Source organism: Myotis yumanensis, unplaced genomic scaffold (genome assembly GCF_028538775.1).
Source record: "Myotis yumanensis isolate MYYU_CA2020_CCGP unplaced genomic scaffold, mMyoYum1.0.hap1 SCAF_1, whole genome shotgun sequence".
In the NCBI taxonomy this organism is placed as follows: Eukaryota; Metazoa; Chordata; class Mammalia; order Chiroptera; family Vespertilionidae; genus Myotis; species Myotis yumanensis.
In genome coordinates, this window is record NW_027223752.1 from 240,181,515 (window position 1) to 240,204,317 (window position 22,803).

The 22,803-nt window shown below is 64.5% G+C and overlaps 1 protein-coding gene across 1 annotated transcript; it reads right to left on the reverse strand.

Moving 5' to 3' along the window:
• Positions 1 to 1,277: 1,277 nt before the first annotated feature.
• On the reverse strand, positions 1,278 to 20,916 carry PDE6B (phosphodiesterase 6B). The gene is made up of 23 exons (XM_070411393.1): positions 20,853 to 20,916; positions 19,669 to 20,191; positions 16,772 to 16,924; positions 16,572 to 16,661; positions 13,260 to 13,400; positions 13,111 to 13,185; positions 12,859 to 12,923; positions 12,138 to 12,204; positions 11,849 to 11,896; positions 11,117 to 11,266; positions 10,766 to 10,909; positions 10,369 to 10,434; positions 9,671 to 9,817; positions 7,670 to 7,777; positions 7,289 to 7,398; positions 7,007 to 7,094; positions 6,583 to 6,683; positions 6,261 to 6,368; positions 5,674 to 5,737; positions 5,400 to 5,474; positions 4,063 to 4,146; positions 2,274 to 2,427; positions 1,278 to 1,425 (listed from the first exon to the last, which is right to left on the reverse strand). The coding sequence occupies exons 2-23, from the start codon at positions 20,140 to 20,142 to the stop codon at positions 1,364 to 1,366; spliced, it is 2,574 nt and encodes an 857-aa protein (XP_070267494.1). The 5' UTR covers positions 20,143 to 20,191; positions 20,853 to 20,916; the 3' UTR covers positions 1,278 to 1,363.
• Positions 20,917 to 22,803: the final 1,887 nt, after the last annotated feature.

A 22,803-nucleotide genomic window follows, 5' to 3' on the forward strand; every position in this document is an offset into this window, starting at 1 on the left:
GAGAGGGTGCAGACCGGCCTGAGGGACACCCCTCCCCCCATGCACAAATTTCGTGCACTGGGCCACTAGTTTCATTATAAAACGAGTTCATGTGCACGGGAAGGGGACATGGGGAGCAGCACACCAGCACCTTAAAGCCCTGGTTTTGGTGAAGTGAGGCCCCTGTGAGATGGTGCTGAGTTCCTCCAGTCACAGGTCCGTCACCAGGTGCCTGTGGCCCCTGAGATGGAAACGGAAATGCCCCTCCCTCTGAGGCCTGGCTGTGTGGGGCGTGTCCACCCACCCCACCCCCATCCCTGGGGGGAGCTCCTGGTGCCATCAGAGCTGGCATTGTAACAACTGGCCTGTACCCCAGCTGAAGGCATTTCCCAGGGGGTCGTGTCACCCAGTGTCGGGAACAGATGCTGGGAGCTCACATCAGGAGTTAAAAGTCCTTAATTTCTGCCAGATAATTAGCACCCCACTCACCTGTGTCCTTGCTTCCCAGTTTGGGGGTGACTGCCTTTCTTCCTGGCTCAGATGTGGAGCCATCGGAGGCGTGTGGTGCTGTGGTAAGGGGACCCCCAGCTGCAGAGGAGGGGCCTGGGCAGCCCGGACGTCGGAGACCCGCCTGCCTGACCTCATCCCTCAGCAACGACACACACGGCCTTTATTCTGGGTTCTCCTGCACTGCTCACTCAGGTCTGATCGCGCTCTACTCCCGGCCTCACCTCCCTGCCAGCATTTTTCCAATTGGTCATATGCAGTGCGCCCTCTGCCGTAATTCCCACCACAGAAGAAAAGGGGCGACTTGTTTTCATTTATTCTACATTTCTGGTCAGATATCATTTCCTAAACCAGCTGGGAAACAGCACCTCTGTATCCATAAAAACAGGTGCAGACTTCTCCCCAGGCTTTCGACACTGGTGTAGACGCAGGGGCTCCGGTGTGACTGTGTCCAAGGTGATGAGTTAAGTGTAGGGCGGGCTACACTGTTATTTTTTTAAAAAATATTTTATTGATTTTTTACAGAGAGGAAGGGAGAGGGATAGAGAGTTAGAAACATCGATGAGCGAGAAACATCAATCAGCTGCCTCTTGTACGCCCCCTACTGGGGATGTGCCCGCAGCCAAGGTACATGCCCTTGACCGGAATCGAACCTGGGACACTTGAATCCACAGGCCAACGCTCTATCCACTGAGCCAAACCGGTTAGGGCTACACTGTTATTTGTAGTTGACTTCAGTTGATAAAAACACAAACCTTAAAAAAAATTCAAAGTATCCAAAATCGTCTCAGGTTTCCTAATCCCTTGTACCAAGTGGTTAGAGGCAGAGTCCACCTAGGCGTGGGGCGTGTGGGCGTCCTCAGGTGCCCTGAGTGGCTCACAGGAGGCAGCAGGTCGAGGACTTGGGTGCTGGGCCACCATTGCAAATTTCTGTGCCCCCTGCAAGAGAAGGCGAGAAGGTGAGGGAGGGCAACGCATGCCCCAGCCGGGCCCCTCCCATCGGCCTGAGTGTCCTCTGCGGCCCTGTGGGAGGGGAAGAGCGTTGTGGTCAGCTAAGCCGATTTCTGGGGCTCACCTTTCTTATCTCAGCCCTGGTAACACTCGGCCCTGGCCTCCCACAGCCCATAGCAGGGAACCGCAGGGAATAGCACAAAAGTCCCGGAGCCGAGTGGCCGAGCACAGGTGGACACAAGGCCACGCGGCCCCAGAGTCCAGCCGGACTGGCTGAGCCGCTCCAGGGCAGCCACCTTCCCACAGTTCAGGGCGAACAGGCCAACGACTGTGCTGGACACAGCCCAGGGAGTCGTGCACACGGCTCCTAGCTCTTCCTTCCGTGTGTGCATGTGTGCGTGAGAGCATGTGTGGGCGTGTGTGAGCATGTGTGAGCATGTGAGTGTGTGTGCGTGGAAAAACAGGTGGGTTTCCGAGTTACTCCGGAGGGGACTGTTCTTTGAAGGGAAGAGCCGTTCAGAGTTGGTGATAGTTCAGTGGGCTTTCCCTCGTCATGAAGGAAGTAACACTCCATGATCCTTCCTGGGAGGAGATGAGAGTCCCCGCTGGGCCAGGAGAAGGGAACCCTTTCGTCCAGGCTGGTGAGTTCCTGAGTCAGCAGGGCCCACCCGTGGACGTGGTCGGGCCTCCTGGTGGACGGGCCTCCCCGGTGGCCACCTCTGCAGTGAGGGGCTCGGGGACACCTGCCGTTCCTCTCAACTCACTCCCTTGTTTCTGCCTCTTCACTGGCTCTGACTGGTGAACCCGGTGCCCGCCCTGCACCCCGGGGCCCAGACCTTTCCTGGCCGCGGTCCTCTCCTCCTGCTGCTTCTCCTCCTCCAGGGCCCGCACTCTCGCCTCGTGCTCATCGGCCAGCGCCTTCCACTCCTGCCTGTTGTTCTGCAGGCGCTCCAGCATGGGCAGGATCTCCTCGTGGAAGCGGGAGAACTCCTGGAAGGGAACCCAGACGTCGCGACCTCCCCGGGCGGGTGGAGGGACAGGTCACGACCCTGCCTCTGCCTCGGTTCCCTCTGAGGAGAACCCTGAGGCCTGCCGGGTGGGAGGAGGAACGGCCACCAAGATGTCACTTCCCAGCAAAGCCCTGAACAGGGAGAAGGGCTTGGCGTTTGCGTTCGGGAGCTGTGGGCGTGAATGCTTATAACACACGCCATCATAGCGGGCAAGGACCCCAAGAATAAAGTCGAAAGTGTCAACTGCGGAGGGGGTAGGGGACTCACAGACATGTGTGTCTTGTGCTCCTTCTCCCATGCCTCATACACACACCACACACAGTGCACACTACATACAGTGCACGCACACCACACACAGTGCACACACCACACATGATGCACACACACCACACACAGTGCATACACCACACGATGCACACACACCACACACAGTGCACACATCACACGATGCACACACACCACACACAGTGCATACTACATACAGTGCACGCACCACACACAGTGCACACACCACACATGATGCACACACACCACACACAGTGCACACACCACACACAGTGCACACACCACACATGATGCACACACACCACACACACTGCACGCACCATACACAGTGCACACACCACACACAGTGCACACACCACACACAGTGCACACATACCACACACAGTGCACACACCACACACAGTGCACACACCACACGATGCACACACACCACACACAGTGCACACACCACAGTGCATACTACATACAGTGCATGCACCACACACAGTGCACACACCACACATGATGCAAGCACATCATACACAATACACAGACATCATACACAATGCACACACATAAAAAATGCATGCACAGCACACAGGCATGTGAACACACAAGCTGTGGGCATGCGGGTGCAGTGGGGAGGGATGCGTGGTGAGCTGTGACCTGTGAGGTCAGGACTGCAGTGCATATCCTGGTCCCACCTCCCCCCAGCACATCAGCTGTGGAGGCAGGAAATGGGGTTGGAGTTGCAGTGGAGGGAAGTGTGGTGTCCTGGGAGCCGAGGTGGGGGTGGGACGGTCCAGTCAGGGGTGACTTCACTCAGAACCAGGCAATATCCTCCTTGGAGTGTGGGGTCTGCCCTGCTGCCGAGGGGCAGGGTGGAGGCCCTGGCCATGTCGGGCATCACAGGAGGCTGTGCAGCCAGATGCCCCTCAGTCCCTGGCCAGTCCCCCGAGCTGTGACCTGCTGTCACTTGTCAGTTGTGCAGCACGTGTTTCTGGGCAAAGCACACCCAGCTCCAGGGGGCCACCCTGTCCTCGGGCTCACAGACACCAGCAGATGCACCTGCCGTCACCCCGAGAACAATGCCAACACGGGGAGTGCCCGGGGGGCTGGGGGAGGGACACTGGCGGCGAGGCCTCGAGGTGACTGTGAGGACATTGAGCGGGAGAAAGCCGGTGGGAATGAGGCGCTGACTGAGCTAGGGAGGGGGAGGGACTCAACTTGGGGCGACACTGAAGATGTTGGATTTTACTGCAGATGTGAGGAGGGTGGGCTAGGGCGGCCCTGGGTGGCCGATGACTCCATGGCCTCCTGGGCCCGTGGGCCCCGTGCTGCCTGCGCTCACCTTGTACACGAAGGTGCACACGAAGTCGATGAAGCCAACCTGCAGTTTGGGGAGCTCAGCCGCCTTGTTCCGGTCCATCATCGGCTTTGGGGGAAGCAGGGACACAGTGAGGGGCAGGGGCAGGGGCAGGGGCAGGGCCAGGGCCAGGTGGGTCCGGCACATCCCCAAGCACCAGGACTCACTCAGCCCCACCCACTCGGATGAACATGACCATTGAGATGCGCAGAGGAAGGTGGAGCCCTGGCCCGGCCCAGCCTGCCTGAGACGCTGGCCCTTGGCAGGGCAAGGCCAGGATGCCACACGGGCCTTGGAGCCATCAGGCCCTGGTCCCAGGGCATCCGTGTCAACGTCACAGTGCTGGCCTGTCCCGGGTCTCCTAGGGCCCCCAGACGCCGCGCCCCCAGAGCGGCCCCCTCCATCTTCCCCGCAGAACTCTCCACGGTGCTGAGCCAGGACCCCGGGCTCCCTGAGAGCGCCCCCCAGTCCAGGGAGCTGTCATGGCGCTGAACCAGGCCCAGCCACTGCTCTGTCCAGGGTGCTGAACCAGCCCTCCAGCTCCCCAGGAGCTGTCCACGGTGCCAACCCGGGACCCCAGACCCCCAGGCGCGAGCCCCTGGTAAGCTTAGACCGCTGTCCTCCTTGTCCACACCCTCCAGACCCGCCAAGCTGCCTCCTGTCAGTCCCTGCCTCACAGTTACCCATGGTCTGGAGCCGGCGTGGGGAGAGTGAGCCAGGCAGGGCCCTAGCAGCCTGGCCTGGACGGACAAACCAGCCAAGTGTCCCAGAGACGTTGCTGGTGGTCAGGGCGCCTCTCCTGCCGCCTGTACCGGCCCGGCTCCTCCTCAGGCCTGTGTTCAGACCGCTATTCACCAAGTGGGTTGGCTTGTGAGCAAACCCTCTCCCGTCTCTCCCACGTGTTGGACCTACCACCCTGTCCTGGCCCCTGGTTCCCTTGCAGAATAGTCATGACCACACTGTGACCCACAGGCCCCGCACCACCCATGTGCCGTGTGTGGGCCCTGGCTCCAGCACCTGGCTCCCTGGCCCGGCACCCTCCCTGGGGCCACGACTGTCCCACCTGGGACTTCCTGGGCCTCTGAGGGCCCAGCCGTGTTCACTGCGGAGCTGCCTGGGCTCGTGGAGCCTCTGGCCACGATACACTGCCTGGTTCCACCAGATTCAACCTTACAGCTTCCCCCGGGTCCCGAGCCACCGGCACCCACACCCCATCTCGTCGCATGACCCAGAGTGAGAGCCCAGGACTTCAGAACCGGGGTCCCCTGTCTGCACTGAGCCAGGACCACGCGCTGGGCAGAGGTTCTGGAAGCAACACTCACAATGGGCTGCTGATCCAGAACCGTCCTTTCCAAGTCCCCTTGTTCCCAGAACTCCGCTGCCACCAGCAGCGCCACCTGGGGGCACAGAAAAGGCAGTCGTTCGTCCGGTGGGGTTCAGTGGGGTTCAGCGCTGGGTCAGAGAGTGTCCCAAGGACCTGCCAGAGGCTTTGTGTCCGCGGTCTCCACCCGGACCTCGGGAACCCCACAGACGTGAGCACAGCTCCCGCAGGCCAGCTCCACCAGGAGGGAGGCGGTGCCCCAGGCGATGGCTCACCTTGCTCTGGATCTCCCAGGGCTTGGTGATGGCAGACAGGTCGCAGGCCGTCATCATCATGGCCCTGTGAGCAGAGGGCGCTGGAGGCGGGTCCAGGCTGCCCCCCCGCCCCCCCCCCCGCCCCTGCACCCGCCTGCCCGCGCAGCCTGGGGACCGCCGGGCGCAGGTCCTTGCGGAAGTGGCAGCCTGTGCTCCCCATGCCCCGCTGCCCCGTCCCTCCCCTGCCCCGCACGCGGAAGTCAGCAAGTTTGTCCCGAGCCTTGCAGTGCGTGGTGTGCAGGCGTGCGGATCAGAACCGGGCTCCAGGTGTGGACGGCGGCTCCCGGCTGGGCACGTGGTCGCCCAAGGCGGCGCCGAGGCGCTGGCCGTGGTGCTGAACCGGGCGCCGCCACCGGCCTGTGCGCGGTGCTGTCGGCCCGAAGCCCCCGCACGCGAGGAGCAGGACCGAGCTCTGCCTTCAGGCACCAAAGCCTGAGAGGACGGAGCTGCTCCTGCCGCAGAGCATGGGGGGCCTGGCCTGGGGCTGGCGGAAGTTGGCGGGAGTGACCGGCCCCCCAACCCCGCCCCCCAGCCTCGCCCCGGCTCACATGACGATCTCCTTCCGCGTGGTCTCCAGCGACAGGAACTCCGTCCAGCTCCGCCGGTCCGCGTAGCTCTTAGACTCGTCCACGATCTTCTGGAACATCGTCCTCTTCCTGAACCCCGAGGACACGGGGCTGTGGGCCTCCCCTCCCCCCTCCCTCCTCCCCCCGCAGGCCCCGCCCCCTAGCAGGCCCCGCCCCCTCTTGCGGTCCCGCCCCATCGCCCTTCCAGGGAGGTCTCGCCAGGAGTCCAGGCGCCTGGGGCCGCGGGGTCTCCCCGTGCCCCCACCCGGGCCTCTCCCCTCCAGGCCCCCCACCCGGGACCCACTTGAAGTAGAGCGCCAGGTCCGTGGCGACGATGGCAATGTCCATGAGGTGGACCACGTGCTCGTGCTGCCGCCGGTTCAGGTTCTGGTAGATGTTCAGGCTCTGCGGGTGGGGGGCGGGGAGCTCAGTCCGTTCCCCACCCCAGGGCCGGGCACCAGACTCAGGCGGCCTCCCCCAGGGAGCCCACCCACCGCGGGGAGACTTCCGCCCCCCCTTCGCTAGGGCCCACCGTCAGACTCCGTCCCCAGGAGGCCAGGGGCGTGGACCCGCCCAGGATGGCCGGGGGCGCAGGGGCCCAGGTTCGGGGCCCGGGGCGCAGGGGCCCAGGTGCAGGGCCGGGGGCGCAGGGGCCCAGGTGCGGGTCGCAGGGGCGCAGGGGCGCAGGGGCGCGGGCAGGAGACGCAGGCGCACGCGGGGACTCGCACCTCGTCCGCCAGCAGGAACTTCCCGAACTCCAGGTGGTGTCGCTCCAGAATGGAGGAGCCGTGCAGCTTGGCCAGGGGGTTCTGGGACCTGCCAGGTCCAGGGAGAAACAGCAGCCCGAGTGGTCGGGAGGGGCCCGTGGGCGCCACAGGGAGTCTCTGCTTTCCCGCCGGCTGCGCTGGGGCCCTCCGGGCGGGGCCCTGGCACCCTCCCCCTTCCCCCTCCCCCTTCCCCCCCTCCCCTTCCTCCCCCCCATCCCCCCTCCCGCCCCCCGCCGCGCCTACTTCATCTGGAACAGGTTGTTGGTGCCGCGGTGGTCGATGTCGTGGCACAGGCCGGCGGTGACCATGGCGAAGGCCTCCAGGTCGGTGTAGTAGCTCTTCAGCTTCCCTGTCTGCGGACACAGGGCCCCAGTCCCGCACCCGCACCCGCACCCGCACCCGCACCCGCGCTCCGCTCCTGCTCCCGGGGCTGAGGGCTGTGGGTGGCCTGGGGGCTGGGTCTGACCCGACGCCCCCCCCCCCCCTCCCGGCCGGGTGAGGGGCGGCCCCCGCTGAGCCCTCCAAGGAGGTCTTCACCACCCTGGGCAGGGGTCGGGGCGGTGTATGTGGGGGCGCCTCCCACCCCGCACCCCGGCTTCTGGGTGCCCTGCCCCCTCCGGGCACCGTGAGCAGCGTGAACATGGTCTGCGCTACGTTGAAGCCGTGGCGCCAGTTGTGGTAGGTGACCCTCCGGTAGCCTTTGCTGACCGAGAACAGGAACCGCACCAGCACCTGTGGAGCCGGGAGACGCCGCGGGGTGGGCCGGGCCGGCTCACCGGGCTGCCAGGGGCTCCTCCCACCGCCCAGCCCCAAAGGTGAGAAGAGAACCCCAGCAAGGGGTCTGGGGGAGTTTATAGTTTGTTAATCCTCCCCAGAGGGTATTTTTAAAAAATATTTTATTGATTTTTTTTACAGAGAGGAAGGAAGAGGGATAGAGAGTTAGAAACATCAGTGAGAGAGAAACGCTGCTCAGCTGCCTCCTGCACACTCCCCAATAGGGATGCGCCCACAACCCAGGTACGTGCCCTTGACCGGAATCGAACCTGGGACCTTTCAGTCCGCAGGCCGACGCTCTATGCACTGAGCCAAACCGGTCAGGGCAGAGGATATTTTTTTCCATTGATTTTTAGAGAGTGGAAAGGAGGGAGGGAGGGGGAAACATCCTGTGAGAGAGACATGTGGAGTGGTTGCCTCAGAATGCACCTCAACCTGGGCCCGGAACAAACCTGCAACCCAGGTATGTGCCTTGACGGGGAATGGAACCCGGGACCCTGGTCACACGGGCAGGGCAGGTACGGGGCGTCTCAGAAGAAAAGGCCTGTTTGGGGCCAGCTGGGTGGGCACCTGGCACTGGTGGCTGAGCGTCCTGAGGCCGGTGGGTGAGGGTGGAGGCTGGGAGGGGGGGTGGAGGGCAGTGACCTCCCCAGGGGAGCCTCTTATTGTTTTTCGATTTAAATAATTTTTTCAATCCTCACCCGAGGATATTTTTCCATTGCTTTTTAGAGAGAGAGGAAGGGAGGGAAAGACAGAGAGAAACATCGATGTGAGAGAGACACATCGATTGGTTGCCTCCTGCACGAGTTCTGACCAGGGTCCAGGCTGGGAGGTTCGTGTCCTTGACCGAAATCAAACCCGGAACCCTTGGGTCGCCAGGCCAGCGCGATACCCACTGTGCAACACCAGCTAGGGCTGTTCTGTGATTTTTAGGTCCAGAAAATTATCAGGAAATAATTTTTTCCGTCCATATTGTCTATAATATTTTTCTTTTGTTTCCTTTCTTATTCAGTAGACCATTTCCTGGAAATGCGGCCTGCTGCCCTGGTGTCGGCAAGAGGGAAGGTGTTTCCCTCGGTGGCAGTGGGAGCAGAGGCTCGGGGTGTGAAGGGAACCACGGGGCAGCGCAGGGTGGAGGCGGCCCCACCCGGGCGGTCAGATGGTCGCCAGGGCCTGGTTCCAGCCGGGAGTGGCGGGTGCTTTCTGCACAGCTGATGGGCTGCAGTGTCCCTCCCTCCCCCAATGCCAGAGCCCACTATCGCCCCGATGCACCTAAGGTCACATTGCCTGGAGCACCTGTCAATCAGACTTTCCATCTGTCCTGCGGTCATCTCTCCCACCCCACGCTCTACCTGTGTTTTACCGCCTGCACTGCCCTTTCTGTAATGAACAGGCCTGCCCCAAATTCAGTGCAGGACCTGGGACCTCTGGATCTGGGACCCTGGCCACGCCCTCACCTCCTGGGGGACCTGGGACCCCTGGCCACACCCTCACCTCCCGGGGGACCTGGGACCCCTGGCCACGCCCTCACCTCCTGGGGGACCGGGACCCTGGCCACGCCTTCACCTCCTGGGGGACCTGGGACCCTGGCCATGCCCTCACCTCCTGGGGGACCTGGGACCCTGGCCACGCCCTCACCTCCTGGGGGACCGGGACCCTGGCCACGCCTTCACCTCCTGGGGGACCTGGGACCCTGGCCATGCCCTCACCTCCTGGGGGACCTGGGACCCTGGCCACGCCCTCACCTCCTGGGGGACCGGGACCCTGGCCATGCCCTCACCTCCTGGGGGACCTGGGACCCTGGCCACGCCCTCACCTCCTGGGGGACCGGGACCCTGGCCATGCCCTCACCTCCTGGGGCACCTGGAACTTGCGGACCACGCCCAGCTCGTAGTACATCTGGATGCCGCATTTGACCAGCTCCAGCTCCGTGCACTCCAGGTCGGAGAAGTGGAACTCGTAGATGTCGAACTTGGTGGGCCCGGGCAGCACCTCCTTCTGTGGGAGGGCCGTGGCTGAGGGAGGCAGGCCCACCACCCCCTGCTCCTCGTCCCTCCTCCCAGGACCCTCTGTCCAGCCCCCAATGCCCCAGGTGACATCTGCCCCGCCAGTCGCCCTGGCCTGTGGCCTGGACACGGGTCCCGGATGGTTCAGCTCCCTTCCTCCCCGCTCCTCAGACCCTCAGCCCAATAACAAGAACTTGCCTAACTGGGCAGACACAGTGATGTTGCCAGGGAAACAAACGCAGAGATACCTACGCGGGAAGGTAGCGGACAGCGGCCACCGCCACAGGGACACCCCGTAAGCACCCTTAGTCCCCGGCCCCCATCCTCAGCCCCCAGCCTCCACCTCCGGGTGGGGCCCGGCCCCCATCCTCAGCCCCCAGCCTCCACCTCCAGGTGGGGCCCGGCCCCCATCCTCAGCCCCCAGCCTCCACCTCCGGGTGGGGCCCGGCCCCCATCCTCAGCCCCCAGCCTCCACCTCCGGGTGGGGCCCGGACCCCATCCTCAGCCCCCAGCCTCCACCTCAGGGTGGGCGCAGATGCTGACCAAGATTTCCCACAGCTCCTCCTCCTCACAGTCCGCTGGCTCCTTCCCCAGGTGTGCTCGCGTTGGCTGAGAGAGAACGATGCGCTGAGTCAGTGACAGCGTCAGCTACACCCTCGGGAGTGTGGGACGGGTGACAGCATCCCCACACCCTTATGACTGGGACAGAGGTCCAAGGTCACTGCGGGAGGCCGGGGGGCGGGGGGCGTCCTGCCTCAGAGATGAGAGTGTGTGGTGGCCCCTGCCTCCCCGGAGGATGGAGCCCTCACAGCAGCACGAAGGCGCCTCCCTCCCCACCCACCGGGAGGGACCCACCCTGGGCTGGCAGGGCGGGTGGGCCTCCAGGATGGGCCTGCTCCTGGGTGCGCGTCCCGTGTGGATGGGGGGCGGGGGGCAGTACCAGGATGAGCTGGATCTCGTCCTGGTCGCAGCGCACGTGGTACAGCACCATGTCCTGGGCGATGTCCTTGCGGTTCCCCAGCTTGTTCATCCTGTCGTGGGTGTCGGTGTTGAGCACGGACCAGCCCAGGAACTGTGTGAGGGACTGCGGAGGGCACAGCGTCACCCCCGAGGGGCACTGCCGTCCAGGTGCCAGGTGCGCGCCCAGGGCCGTGCGCGCTCCTACGGGGCGGCAGGGTGTCTGCCCAGCCCGGGCCCCAATGGGACCTCGCACGCTGCCTCCCGTCCACTCTGGGCCGTGCGGGGTCAGGGGGGAGCAGACGGCGTGTCCAGCTCCTGAGGCGGCGCTTACCTCCATGAGCACTTCGTCCTGCTCATCGAAAGGCTTCCCGTCTTTCCTGTTGTAAAAGGTGGCCACCCCCACGATCTCCTCCTTCTTGTTGACGATGGGCATGGACAGGACGTTCCTGACGGCCCAGCCGGAGTCGTCCAGGGGGCCTTCCTGCGGGACGGCCGGCGCACATGACTCAGCCTCCTCCGGAGAGGAGCCTGTCAGTGTCCCCAGGGAAGGCGTGGGGAGCAGACCCGAACCCTGAACCCAGAAAACCCGCAGGCAGGTGGGCGTGAGATACAGGTGCCCCGAATGCATACACACTTTGAACAATTATAAAGTCAGAGTTTATTAAATTAGTGAGCTATCAGCTGTTAAAGTGTGTGTACTTTTTTTTTGGGGGGGGGGCGCCCTGTATGTGTTTGCTGCTGTTTGACACTGCGATTTTGAGGTTGTTTCTTAAGCAGTAAAAGCCAATTCTGGCCCGGCCAGCGTGGCTCAGTGGTTGAGCATCGGCCTAGGAACCAGGAGGTCCTGGTTCGGTTCCTGGTCAGGGCATGTGCCCGGGTTGTGGGCTCCATCCCCAGTGAGGGGCGTACAGGAGGCAGCCGATCCACGATTCTCTCTCATCATTGATGTTTCTCTCTCTCCCTCTCACCTCCTCTCTGAAATAAAATACAAATTTAAAAAATAAAACTCCTGAGTGATCCCTTCTTCCCAAGGGCAGTGCCTGTCCTGTTGGTAAACAGCTACCTGAAAGGTGAACATCTCGTCCGCAGGGGCGTTCATGATGTTACAGATCTGCAAGGAGCAGAGAGCAGTCTCAGCTGCGCAGCCGAGTGGACACACGATTCTGAAAGCGACTGTCCAGCCTGGAGCGTCTACAGAGGCCGAGCAGGGGCAGGGGCTGGCGGGGGTAACCCAGGCGGGTGGTGGGAGGTGCCTGGCTGGCAGGGGTGCCCCCAGGCGGGTGGCGGGAAGGCTGGGGCTGGCGGGGGTGCCTGTGGGCTGCTGGCAGGGAGGCAGGGCCTTGGGGACTCACAAAGCCACTTTCTGCCACGTAGGTTGGAAGGCCACTGGCCAGAGCCCAGTGGTCAGCTGGGGGTGTGCTGGGGAGAGAAGCAGAGGGTCAGATGGGCCAGACCCAGGGTTGTGAGGCGTGTGTGTGTGTGTGTGTGTGTGTGTTCCTGTTTGTTCCATTCTCTGAGCTCTGGTTGGGGCAGGGATTGGGGGGGAGGGAAGCTGAGGAGGCTGCAGGCAGTGGAGGGTGGGGTTGGGGGCATTTGTGCTGCCTCATCCGCCTTCTCTGCCCACGACGAGGCCACTGGCCCTGTGGGAACCCCTTTGCCTCCTGTGGCCTCTGGAGCTGAGCGTTGGCCCCCTGTCCTGTGGCTGGGCCGGGATCTGAAGGTCCGGTCCCTGTGGGGGCCTGTGGGTGGGGCCCTGGCTGGCCTGTGGGGCCCAGGGCCATGGCCGAGTGGCTGTAGGGCCGGGACCGGGCCCTCCCTGAGCCCCACCCGGCCGTGCTGTCCCCCAGCAGACGTCCCCTGGGCTCCATCCCACTGGGTGTGCAGTGTCAACGAGACCAGAGGGGCTGCGGGCTCAGGCGCCTGGCAGGGCCCCTGGACGCTCCCTGGACGCCCGGGATGGCCGCTGCGAGGTTCACCCCCAACTCATTTTCTCCAGGTCAGCGAGCCAGCGCCTCCCACCGCGTGGGCGCCCGCAGCCCAGATCCGCCGGCACAGGATGACCTTGGCACTCACGGGATGACCTTGATGTCTTCCTTGCCGTGGAGGAGGTAGTCGATGACTTTGTAGAAGAGGATTTCCTGAGGGTCAGACCACACGGGCGGTCCTGAGGGGCTCCGGCCAGCACCCCCGGGAACCTCTGGGAGGTGAGACGCCCGTCCCTGGCTCCCCAGTCCCCTCGCCCTCCCCCTGCCCAGGACAGGCCCCTTGCTGCCCTGGAGTTGGGGGGTGGGGAGCGGCTGGCCTGTCCCCACCACCATGACTCACACGGCCGTCGGGGGTACGTGGGCCCGAGTACGGCTGGGCTTCTCCCATCAGGATGGGCCACACGTCGAAGAATTCCTGGCGGAGAAGAGGAAGAGCGTGAGCCGGCCGCCCGTGGCCTGCGGGGGGCGGGGGGGTGGGCGGGGCCTCACCTTTTCCTTGGTCATGTCCAGGAGGCCCACGGAGTACCGGTCGCAGTTGAGGTAGGCCCGCACCGTGTAGAAGGCCTTGTGGAACTGCCGCTCGATGTCCGTCAGCTCCTCAAACACCTTGTTGGCCGACCACAGCAGCACCTGCAGGGCGGCACCCATGGCCCCTGGTCACACCCACATGCCTGTCTGGGCACCAACCCGCACCCCGGAGGACCCGGGGGACACTGAGCCAGGCGGCCCCCCAACAGCATCTCTGAGGGGCACCAGCCCCCACTCCTGCAGCCTGACCCTGGGGCCTGAAAGCTTCCTGGGGGACGAGGCCTCCAGCTCCGGCCATGTCCCTGCCCCGCGAGGCCTGGTTGGCCTCACACCGGGTCTGTGATGAGTGATGGAAATTGTCGTCAGTGGCCATGAGCTCGGAAGGCACAGCCTGGACCAGCCCGCCCTGGTCAGACGGTGGGGGCAGGGCTCTGAGGACACGAGCTCATGGTGTCCTGGGCCAGCAAGGTGTGGCGAGGGTCCCCGAGGCCCTGGGTCACCCCCCCTGGGCCTCAGCTGATGGCCAGGCTCAGACTAACTCCGAGGGGAGCCCCTCCCCAGTCCTCCGTCTCCTCAGCCACAGCCCAAAGGCAGGGCACCTCCTGGCCCCAGCCTGTCACACCCGCTCCCCCCCCCGCCCCCCACCTGTCCTCCGGCCTGAGCACTGCCTGGGGCCGAGCCCCTCCTGTAAGATCATCCCCTGCAAGGCTCCCCTGCTGCCAGCCCCGGGGGCCCCTGCGGCCCCCACTGTCACCGGCTGGACTGGCTCTCATGGCCCCACCTGTGTCCTCCTGCCAGGAGGCAGCCCACTGCCATGTAGACCAGGGGTTCCTGAATGGTGGCCTGCTTCCTCTATGTCCCCGCTCCCCCCCGACCCGGCCCAGGGCCTTTGCACAGGCTGCACCCTGGGCCTTCACAGCCGCGTCCGCGGAGCCAGACCCCGACAGCGCCCCTTCCTTCCCGACCTCAGGAAGCAGTCTCGGGGCTGGCCACTCGATCACAGCTGTGAGGTCAGGAGGCCACACAGCCCCGCCCAGAGCCCCAGAGCTTGCTGACGGCGCAGGGGGCGGTGAGAGCCACCGACCATCTGCCTGCGGGCCCTGTGCCAGCTGCCCCTGGAGTCTACACGTGAGTCAACCACACCTGCCACCCACCTGTGTCGCCCACCTGTGTCGCCCACACGAGTCAGCTGGTGGACGAGCACCTCCACCCTGCTGCGAAAGGCCTGGGCACAGCCCCCACACACTTGTGTGAAGACAATCCCCTCCCCCGGCTCGTTCCCCGGGAGCATCGAGGGGAGACCCACCACTCCCACCCGGCCCCCCGTCTGTCACCCCTGAGCCCCGATTAGACCAGGGAGCTGTCACCGTGTGGCACCCTTGCCAGGAGCAGGTTCTGTAAGAGCCAGAGGAGATGGGCGCAGGGTGGGGTGTGTCTGTGGCGCTCTGACCCCAGCAGCCTGGCCCCCGAGGCGCCCCCTGCCCTGGCCTCCTGTCTCTGTTTTTAACTTTGGGAGCTGAGACACGCAGGTGGATGTTTAGGCAGCTGCCTCCTGTAGCTGCGAGGTCGGCGTTTAGAGCAAATAGCCCAGAAGGCCCTCTGCCCCAGTCAAGACCCGGCCCTGTGCAGAGCTGCTCTGACTCGGGGTGTCCTGGGACTCCACCCCAAGGCCCCACACAGGGCCTGTGCTCTGTCCCTCTGCCCGAACCTCCTCCCTCCCCCTCCTGTGGGGGGCCCTGGGCTGTTTCTGCTCGATGGCGACGACTCATGTCAGGTGTGGGCGTGACCTCTCTGGAGAAGCTAGAACCTCAGGCTCTTTTATTTTTTTAATCTTCAACCCGGAGTGAGGATATTTTTCTCATTGATCTTTAGAGACAGTGGAAGGGAGAGAGGAGGGAGGAGAGGAACATCAGTGTGACTGAGACACAGCGATTGGCTGCCTCCTGCACATGCCCCAGCTGACCAGGGCTTGGGGTCGAACCCGCAGCCGAGGTGCGTGCCCTTGATTGGGGACAGAACCTGAGACCCTTTGTTCCCCTGGCAGACTCTCTGACACTGAGCAGAACTGGCCAGGGCTCCACCCAGCGTTATTGAAGGTAATGACCTACGTTTAAAAAATGGAGATTTCGTTAAAACTATACCCACATATCCACTCATACAGGTATTCGTATTCCCTTCCAATCATTCACCTTTAAAAAATATATTTTTATTGAGTTCAGAGAGGAAGGGAGAGGGAGAGAAACATCAGTAATGAGAGAGCATCACTGATTGGCTGCCTCCTGCACGCACCACACTGGGGAGGAGCCCACACCCGGGCCTGTGCTCTGACAGGAATCGAATCATGGCCTCTCGGTTCATAGGTCGGTGCTCACCCCCTGAGCCACACTGGCCAGGCTCAACGATTTCTAATAACCAACATCAAAGCAGATAACTGTTCACAACCACAAATGTCAAACCGGCCTTAACGCTGGCATCACGCGTTCTATTAATTGGCCCACATCTGCGGGGCCGTGACCAGACCGATGTCCACTCCTCTCTGGGCAGGAACAGGAACCCTCAGCCCCTCAGCCCCGTCCTGGTCGCCACAGGCCCTCGGCTGTGTGACCGGCGGCCAGTGCTCCTGCCGGACCTGCGCTAAGGTCACCCAATGGGAGGCGCTGCCGTTTGTAGCAGCTTTTATTCTTGTTCTCATGGCAGTGACTGTCCCCGAATTCCCAGGGGCCGCATGGAACCCAGGCTCCGTGTGCACCCAGGTCAGCCTGCACTTAGGTGGCAGCACCTGATGACACAGCAAACCGCCCACCGGAGTCAAGCCAAGCACTCGGAGGCAGGGGGGCACGCAGGGGCCGAGGTGGCGTGTCCCCCTTTCCCACAGCACAAGGCCCCGCCTCCCTCTAGCCCCCATGCCCTCGCTCAGGGGCAGGCAGACGCTGTCCTGCGTCTCGTGTGGCCAGGGCCAAACCACCAGGGATCTCGGCCTCAGAGCAGCAGGACTGTGTTCCTGTCGTCCGTGCACAATCCCCTGACTCCTTCCAGAGGGGGTTAGGGCAGCTGGCAGGCAGGGCAGTGCCCTCGCACCTGCCTGGGCCCCAGGTGAGGGGTGGCAGCCCGGGTGCCGGCCCAGCCTCTGATGTCGGCCCGCACACACAGCACCACACCACGACTCCTGGCAACCTGCCCAGGTGAGCCCGCCCCGCCCCGCCCACCTTTGTCCAGAGCCAGCAGGGGGCCTGGACCCCCGGCTGTGGCCAGGAGGCAGGGCCAGGCGGGTACCTGTCCGCGGCGCGTCTCACAGTTGTGCAGATAGCTCAAGTGGTAGATCTTCAGGTTCAAGGCCCCAAAGTTCAGGTACTTCAGGAAAACCTGGAACGGAGGGTCAACCACAGGCGTTAAAGCCTGGCTTTCAGGTGCCCACAGACAGAGGGACGGAGCCACGGCCGCTCGCACCCCCTGCCGGGGGGGCCCGCACTCACGTCCTCGTCCTCGCTGGTGAAGCCCGGCCCGTCCAGCTTGTTCACAGCCACGACCACGGCCACCACGTCCTTGCCGTTCATGATGGGCGTGGCCAGGAGGCTCCTCGTCTCGTAGCCGGTCAGCTCGTCAGCGAAGGTGCTGAAGTGGGGGTTCTGTGAGGTGACGGAGAAAAGACAGAGGCTGTTGCTCTGTGGGCCTGGGCTCGGGGGGGCTGTGGAGGCCCCAGGTCAGTGCTGACGCCCAGCAGCCCTGCCCCGGCCTGCGGAGCCCGGGAAGCTCAGAGGACGTGCCACGGGCCTGGCTCAGTCCCTGTCACCCCACCTTGGCTTCCAGACTCTGCAGTCCTCACATCACCCCCACCCCAGTGCCCCACCTGGGCTGTGGGCAGAACTGGGTCCCCCCACACCTGACACCTGGGTGCCCTCCTCCTCCTGGCTGCCGCTCCTCCTGCCTTCCACCGCTGGGGCCAGACCCATGGGCTCCTCCCCCAAACATACGTGTGGCTGAACTAAGGGGAGCACAGTCCGATGGGGCGTGTTCGGGGGACAGCCAGCGGGTGGGCGTCGAGGGTTCCTTAGGGCCCCAGGATCTGTCCAAAGCCCCCACAGGCCTCCTAGGCATGTACGCCAGCTGGGGTCTCCCCACGGGGTTCCCACCACCCCAGCACCTGCCCCAGGGGTCCCACCACCCGAACACCTGTCCCAAGCAGGTCCCTGGTGGGGAGGGAGGGGCTGGAGGTTCTGTCTCCACAGGGGCAGGGTCCTCAAGCCCTGACTGGGCCCCGCCCAGGGGTCCCCCAGGTGACTCGGACTCTGTCCTTCAGAGCGATGTGCCGGCCTCACCCCCTTCCCGGTGCGACGTGTTTTCACACGAGGCCAGAGTGAGCGGGTTCAGTGCTCAGCTCTGACTGCAAGACGGGCAGCGCTTGGCCAGTGAGTGTGGGTCCCGTGTCTGAACGGGAAGGTCCCGGGTGCCGAGCCCTCTGCCCGCCAGCTCCCGGCTCCCTTCACAGCACCGGCTGCTCTGGCGTCCACACGCCGGGCTGTGCTGCCGGCCTCCTTCCGGTCCTCGTGCCCAGGGGACCCGCACGGACGCACACACATGGGCCTGCATCCGGGCCCACCACACGCTGCACGCGGGCAGAGAGCCTCGGAGGGTCGGGCATGTTGGGGCCGGAGCCCTGCTCTCAGAATAGAGCCACGGAAGCCCTAGCTCGTCCCTGTTCCTCGTCGCTGCGCCTGGGCCCACGCCTGCACGGGCTCCTCTGTGGGGTCAGTCCCTGGGCCCACGCCTGCACGGCTCCCTGCTGTGCTGTTTCTGCTCCCCTGTCTCCTCCCAACCCCCCTGCCCCGCCCGGGCTCCTCTGTGGGTCAGACCCTGGGCCCCAGAGCCTCAGCCGGACGCTTTGCAGCTGCTGGGGGTGTACAAGCTCCCAGACACCCTGGGACGGACTGGCAGCCCCAGGCCCACGCCCTTACTCTCCTGCCCAGCCACACCGCCTCCTGTGCCCCTTCCGGGATTGGCCCCACCCACCGCCTGCGGAGGGGACCCCTGTGCGGCCTTGCATGCCCCTCCACTCAGACCCTGTAGGACCGAAGCCTTGGGATTTCTCTAAAGTGTCCCCAACGCTGTTGCCACTGCTCCCCCACGGCAGCATCCCAGGCCTCACCCCGCCCCCAGCGCCGGCCCTTTGTCCTTCAACCACACGGCTCCAGCCACCACAACTGGGTCCAGACACCTCAGCTACAGGCAGGACTCTCTGGGCAAGGCGTTTTGGGGACCACAGCTCTTTTCGGCGGGCGGGGCAGGGAGGGGGAAGTCAGAACGCCCCCCCCCACCCCCTGCCCCCCGCCCGCCGAGCCAGGGCCTGGGCCCATGGTCCTGGCCCAGCCGCTCAGCCACAAGCCCTCGTGGTCTGGGAGCTGTGAGGGTGTTGACCTGCCAGACCTGAGGCCCCCCTGCCCCCCCTCCCCCGCACACCTGGCTCCGGGAACAGCCCCTGGGGCTCCCCCCTCTGAGTGGCTGGCGCCCAGGGCGGAGCTCAGACTGTGCCTTAGTCTCCCCTCTGCAGAGCCACCTGGAAACCCGGCCCTGACCATGCTTAGGGATTGGATGTACTTTGTGGAGATTCGCTTTTTGGTGAGTTTTGATTTGGTCTCTGTTCCACTGCATCTGGGATCGAGGAGCCCCCGTGGCCTGAGGACAAGGCCAGTGCAGTGCGCTGCCCCACGGCGGCTCCTCCGATGCCGCACGCCCCCCCCCCCCCCCCCCCCCCCGGAGACCCAGGGCGACAGCTCTGCAGGGGAGGACCTGGCCCCGGGCAGCCCCGAAGGTGGAACCAGACCCTCGGAGCAGCTGGGGCACCCGCAGCACAGGCGTGGGGTGGGGAGGCTGGAAAACCGGCTCCCGAGGGGACAAGACCAGGGGGGGGCCCCACTACGGAGCGCCTCTGTTTCTGGGCGTCCGAGTCTTGGGTGACCCATTTCTTAAAAAGGAAGCGAAGAGAGAGGCTAATCCTGGAGATTACTCTGCTCAGGCCACCGAGGCAGGCGGTTGGGAGCAGAGGCGCTAAGAGGATTGCAGCCTGGCTGCTTCCCTTCCAGCCTGGGGTCCGCGCGCGTCTGTCTCCGCGGACAAGGGGACGCGACTGCTGGGGGGCTCAGCGCCTCTGGACTCCTTCGTGGAAGAGGCAGGTCCAGGTCATGGCTCCTGCTTGTAGCTCCCAGGCTGGGCCCCTCAGGGGCCGGGAGATGCCGGGCCCCTCCTGGGCTGCAGCCTCTCCCTGCTCCTCCCTGGCACCCCCTCCCCCCTTCCCTGTGCGGCCTGCTGACCTCCCCCCACCCCCGCCACCCCCCGCCCCGACCCTCGAGGCCCTGGAGGCGCGGCGGGAACCCACCTCCCTCACGTCCTTCACGTTCACCATCTTCTTGGTCTGAGCCGCGTGGCCCACAAGCCCGATGTCCAGCGGGAAGACGATCTCGGAGTCGGGGGGCACCAGGCAGTCCTCCAGGGCGCAGCCCGGCCGCACGCCGAAGAGGCGGGTGGCGAGCTCGGCCACGCCATTGCGCTGCCGGTACAGGAAGAGGCTGCAGCAGTCGGCGCGCAGGAGGGGGCCCAGGCGGCGCAGGATCTTGAAGAGCACGCGCTCCATGTTGACGTTCTCCTGCATGTCCCGCACCAGCTCGAACAGCGCCGCGCTCTCCCGCACCTGGCACAGCTCCCGGAAGCTGGCGCCGCCCGCGGGGAGCCCGTCCTCGTCCTCGCAGGCCCGGGCCGCGTGCTCCGGGCTCAGCGTCTTCCCGAAGTACCGGTCCGCAAAGCCGGGGTTCTGGTCCAGGTACCGCCGCACCTGCTCCTCGCGGAGGCTCATGGTGTCCGGCTGCCGTCCCCGAGAGGCCGTCCCCAGTGTGCGCAGACTCCTGCAAACACTGTCATCAGCAAAGCCTTGCTTAGTGGCGATTAGAGGCCTGGGCCACCAGCTGACTCGCCACGCCTGCCCCCTGGCCTGAGGCCTGAGGCCTGGGCTGCCTGCTGCCTGGGAATGACGGGGCCTTCGGGCACCCCAGCGGCTGGGGCGGGGGGTGGGGGGGCCTCCTTCCTGTGGAGGGAGATGACCCTCTCCACCTGGTCCCACAGGCGGCCCCAGACCTGGGCTCAGGTGTCCACTGGTGGGCTCTGCCTTGGAGACACAGCCCGGTCCCAGGCCTGGAGAGGGGTCCCCTGAGGCTGCCGCTTCGGCTCCACCCCCACAGAGGGAGGTGGGGACAAGGGAGGGAGGTGGCCCAGCCCTGGCCTGGGCGGGAGGGGCTCACACACTCCCTTTTCCATGCTGGGAAGAGGCGGCCTGGGCATCCAGTCTGGCAGGGGAGGGTTTCACCCGGACGCACCCCGCTGCTGCTCTGTGAAGAGCTGGCACCCTTAGTTCAGTGTCTGAATGGACCCCCTCCCCCCGCCCCCCGCCTATTCCCCACGTGCTGGCACCTTTATTTGCCACAACCTCTGGCCGTGTTTGCAGGCGAGTACGTTACCGAGCACCCGTGCCTCACGCAGGGACTGGCATGTCTGGGCGGCAGCACGCACCTCTCGCCGAGGGCTTATCCGTCCGCCCCCGACGTCATCAGATTTAGCTTCTCTGTGATCCATGATGTGAAACAAGGTGAAGCTACCTCGTCTCTGACTCACTTGCTGTAGGAGTGCCCTTTGCTTCACAGAAAAAAGACTGTGTGAGCACCCACAAGTCTGTGTGCCTATGTGCGTGCATGATTGCACGTGCACGCAGCGTGTGTACATGCATGAGTGTGTGCATGTACCTGTGTGTGTGCATGTGCGCCATGGATGGTGGGAGGCTGGGGTAGAAGCTCTGTCCATGGGAAGCAGTGTGCACATCTCAGCGAGCCTGGCGGCATCTGGCATTCGGATTCACCTGAGGCAGCAGCGATGGAACCATCTCAGGGGGAGGGTTCTGGCCCCTCTGCTCACGGACTCCGCGTGGCTGCGTCTCCTCCTCATGGAGCCGTGTCTGTGTCGCTAGCACACTTTCCACCGGGACACAGGGCTTGTGTGTGAGTCTGACTTGCTGCACTCAGCTGGTGAAACTGTGTGTGCGTGTGCGTGTGCGTGTACGTGTGTGCGTGCGTGTGCGTGTGTGTGCGTGCGTGTGCGTGCGTGTGCGTGCGTGTGCGTGCGTGTGTACGTGTGTGCGTGTGCATGTGCGTGTGCGTGCGTGTGTACGTGTGTGCGTGTGCATGTGCGTGTGCGTGCGTGCGTACGTGTGTGCGTGTGCATGTGCGTGTGTGTACGTGTGTGCGCGTGTGCGTGTGCATGTGTGTGTGCGTGTGCGTGTGCGTGTGTGCGTGTGCGTGCGTGTGCATGCGTGTGCGTGCATGCGTGCGTGTGTGTGCAGTGTGCACGCTGGTGCCTCGTGTGCTGGGACAAGCGTTCTCCTCATGAGCAGGGATCTCAGGGCTCTGGGCCCTGCAGTGGTGACACCCCATGGGCCCAGCTGGCTGGGTGCGGGGTGGGAGGGGGGTTGAGGGAGGCTCGAGGCTCCGGCCTCCTGCCTCCGCAGCCAGCTTCTTGCCGGGATCTGCTCCAAGGTTCCCCTGTCTCCTAAAAATAGTGGGTCTGACTGGGGTGGCGGCCGGCCTGCAGCTCTCGGATCTGGGGCCAGGGCTGCCGTTGCCTCGCTGGCGGCAGCCCCAGCAGCTTCTCAGTGTTCCCGGGGCATCGGCCCTGCGCTGGGCCTGGGTGTGAGACACGTGATGACCACCACCTGGTCGAGCGCCTGGGGAACTGGGTCTTGGGGGGCACTTCCCAAATGTGCCACTCACCCCGCTCTGAGGCCCACCCTCCGGTCCTCCCTCCTCCCCTCCAGGCTGAGGAAGCTCCCGGGCTCACGGCAGCGGGAACCCACGCCCTGGGCGCAGGCACAAGCAGCTCGAGGCGTCGGTCACCCTGTGGCTGACAGTGCTCCACGGAAGGCGTGGCCCCGCGTGCTGGCCCCTGGCCTTGCTAACACCACCTGCCCCCCCCCCCCCCTCGCCCCCCGGCCGTCAGCTCACCCAGTCCAGGGAAGGAGCAGCACCTCTCGGGCTCACAGAACTCTCCGGTCTCTGGCTTCACCAATGGTCGTGGCCACCAGCCAGCCAGACGGCAGCCTGTGGGGTGGGCTGGCGGAGCCCGGGGGCTGTGGGCTGTGGGCAGGGCAGTGCCCAGGGGTATCGAAAGGGCTGCGGTGCATTAACTTCTGCCCTTCGTCTCGTGTAGCCTGGAGCCTGTCATGTGACCTTGTTTGGACAGTTATCCTCCCAGAAAACCGGCTTCAGGTTCCCAGAGGGAACCAGGCCTTGAGCTGCCCCCCAAGACAGACAGCACATTTCTGGTGTTTTAAGTTCCCCGCTTTCTTCTTTTGTTTGGTTTCTGTTTGTTTGTTAGTCCTCAGCCGAGGATATTTTCCCATAGATTTTTAGGGAGAGTGGGAGGGAGGGGGAGAGACAGAGAGAAACACATCGATTGGTTGCCCCCCTGCATG

Coding starts and splice junctions, on each gene's coding strand:
- PDE6B (XM_070411393.1), bottom strand. CDS start 20,142: ATGAGCCTCCGCGAGGAGCAGGTGCGGCGGTACCTGGACCAGAACCCC. Junction 12,205..12,858: donor GAAGACATCAAGGTCATCCC/GTGAGTGCCAAG, acceptor TTCTCTCCCCAG/CACACCCCCAGCTGACCACT. Junction 7,399..7,669: donor CCATGTTCACGCTGCTCACG/GTGCCCGGAGGG, acceptor CTGTGTCCGCAG/ACAGGGAAGCTGAAGAGCTA.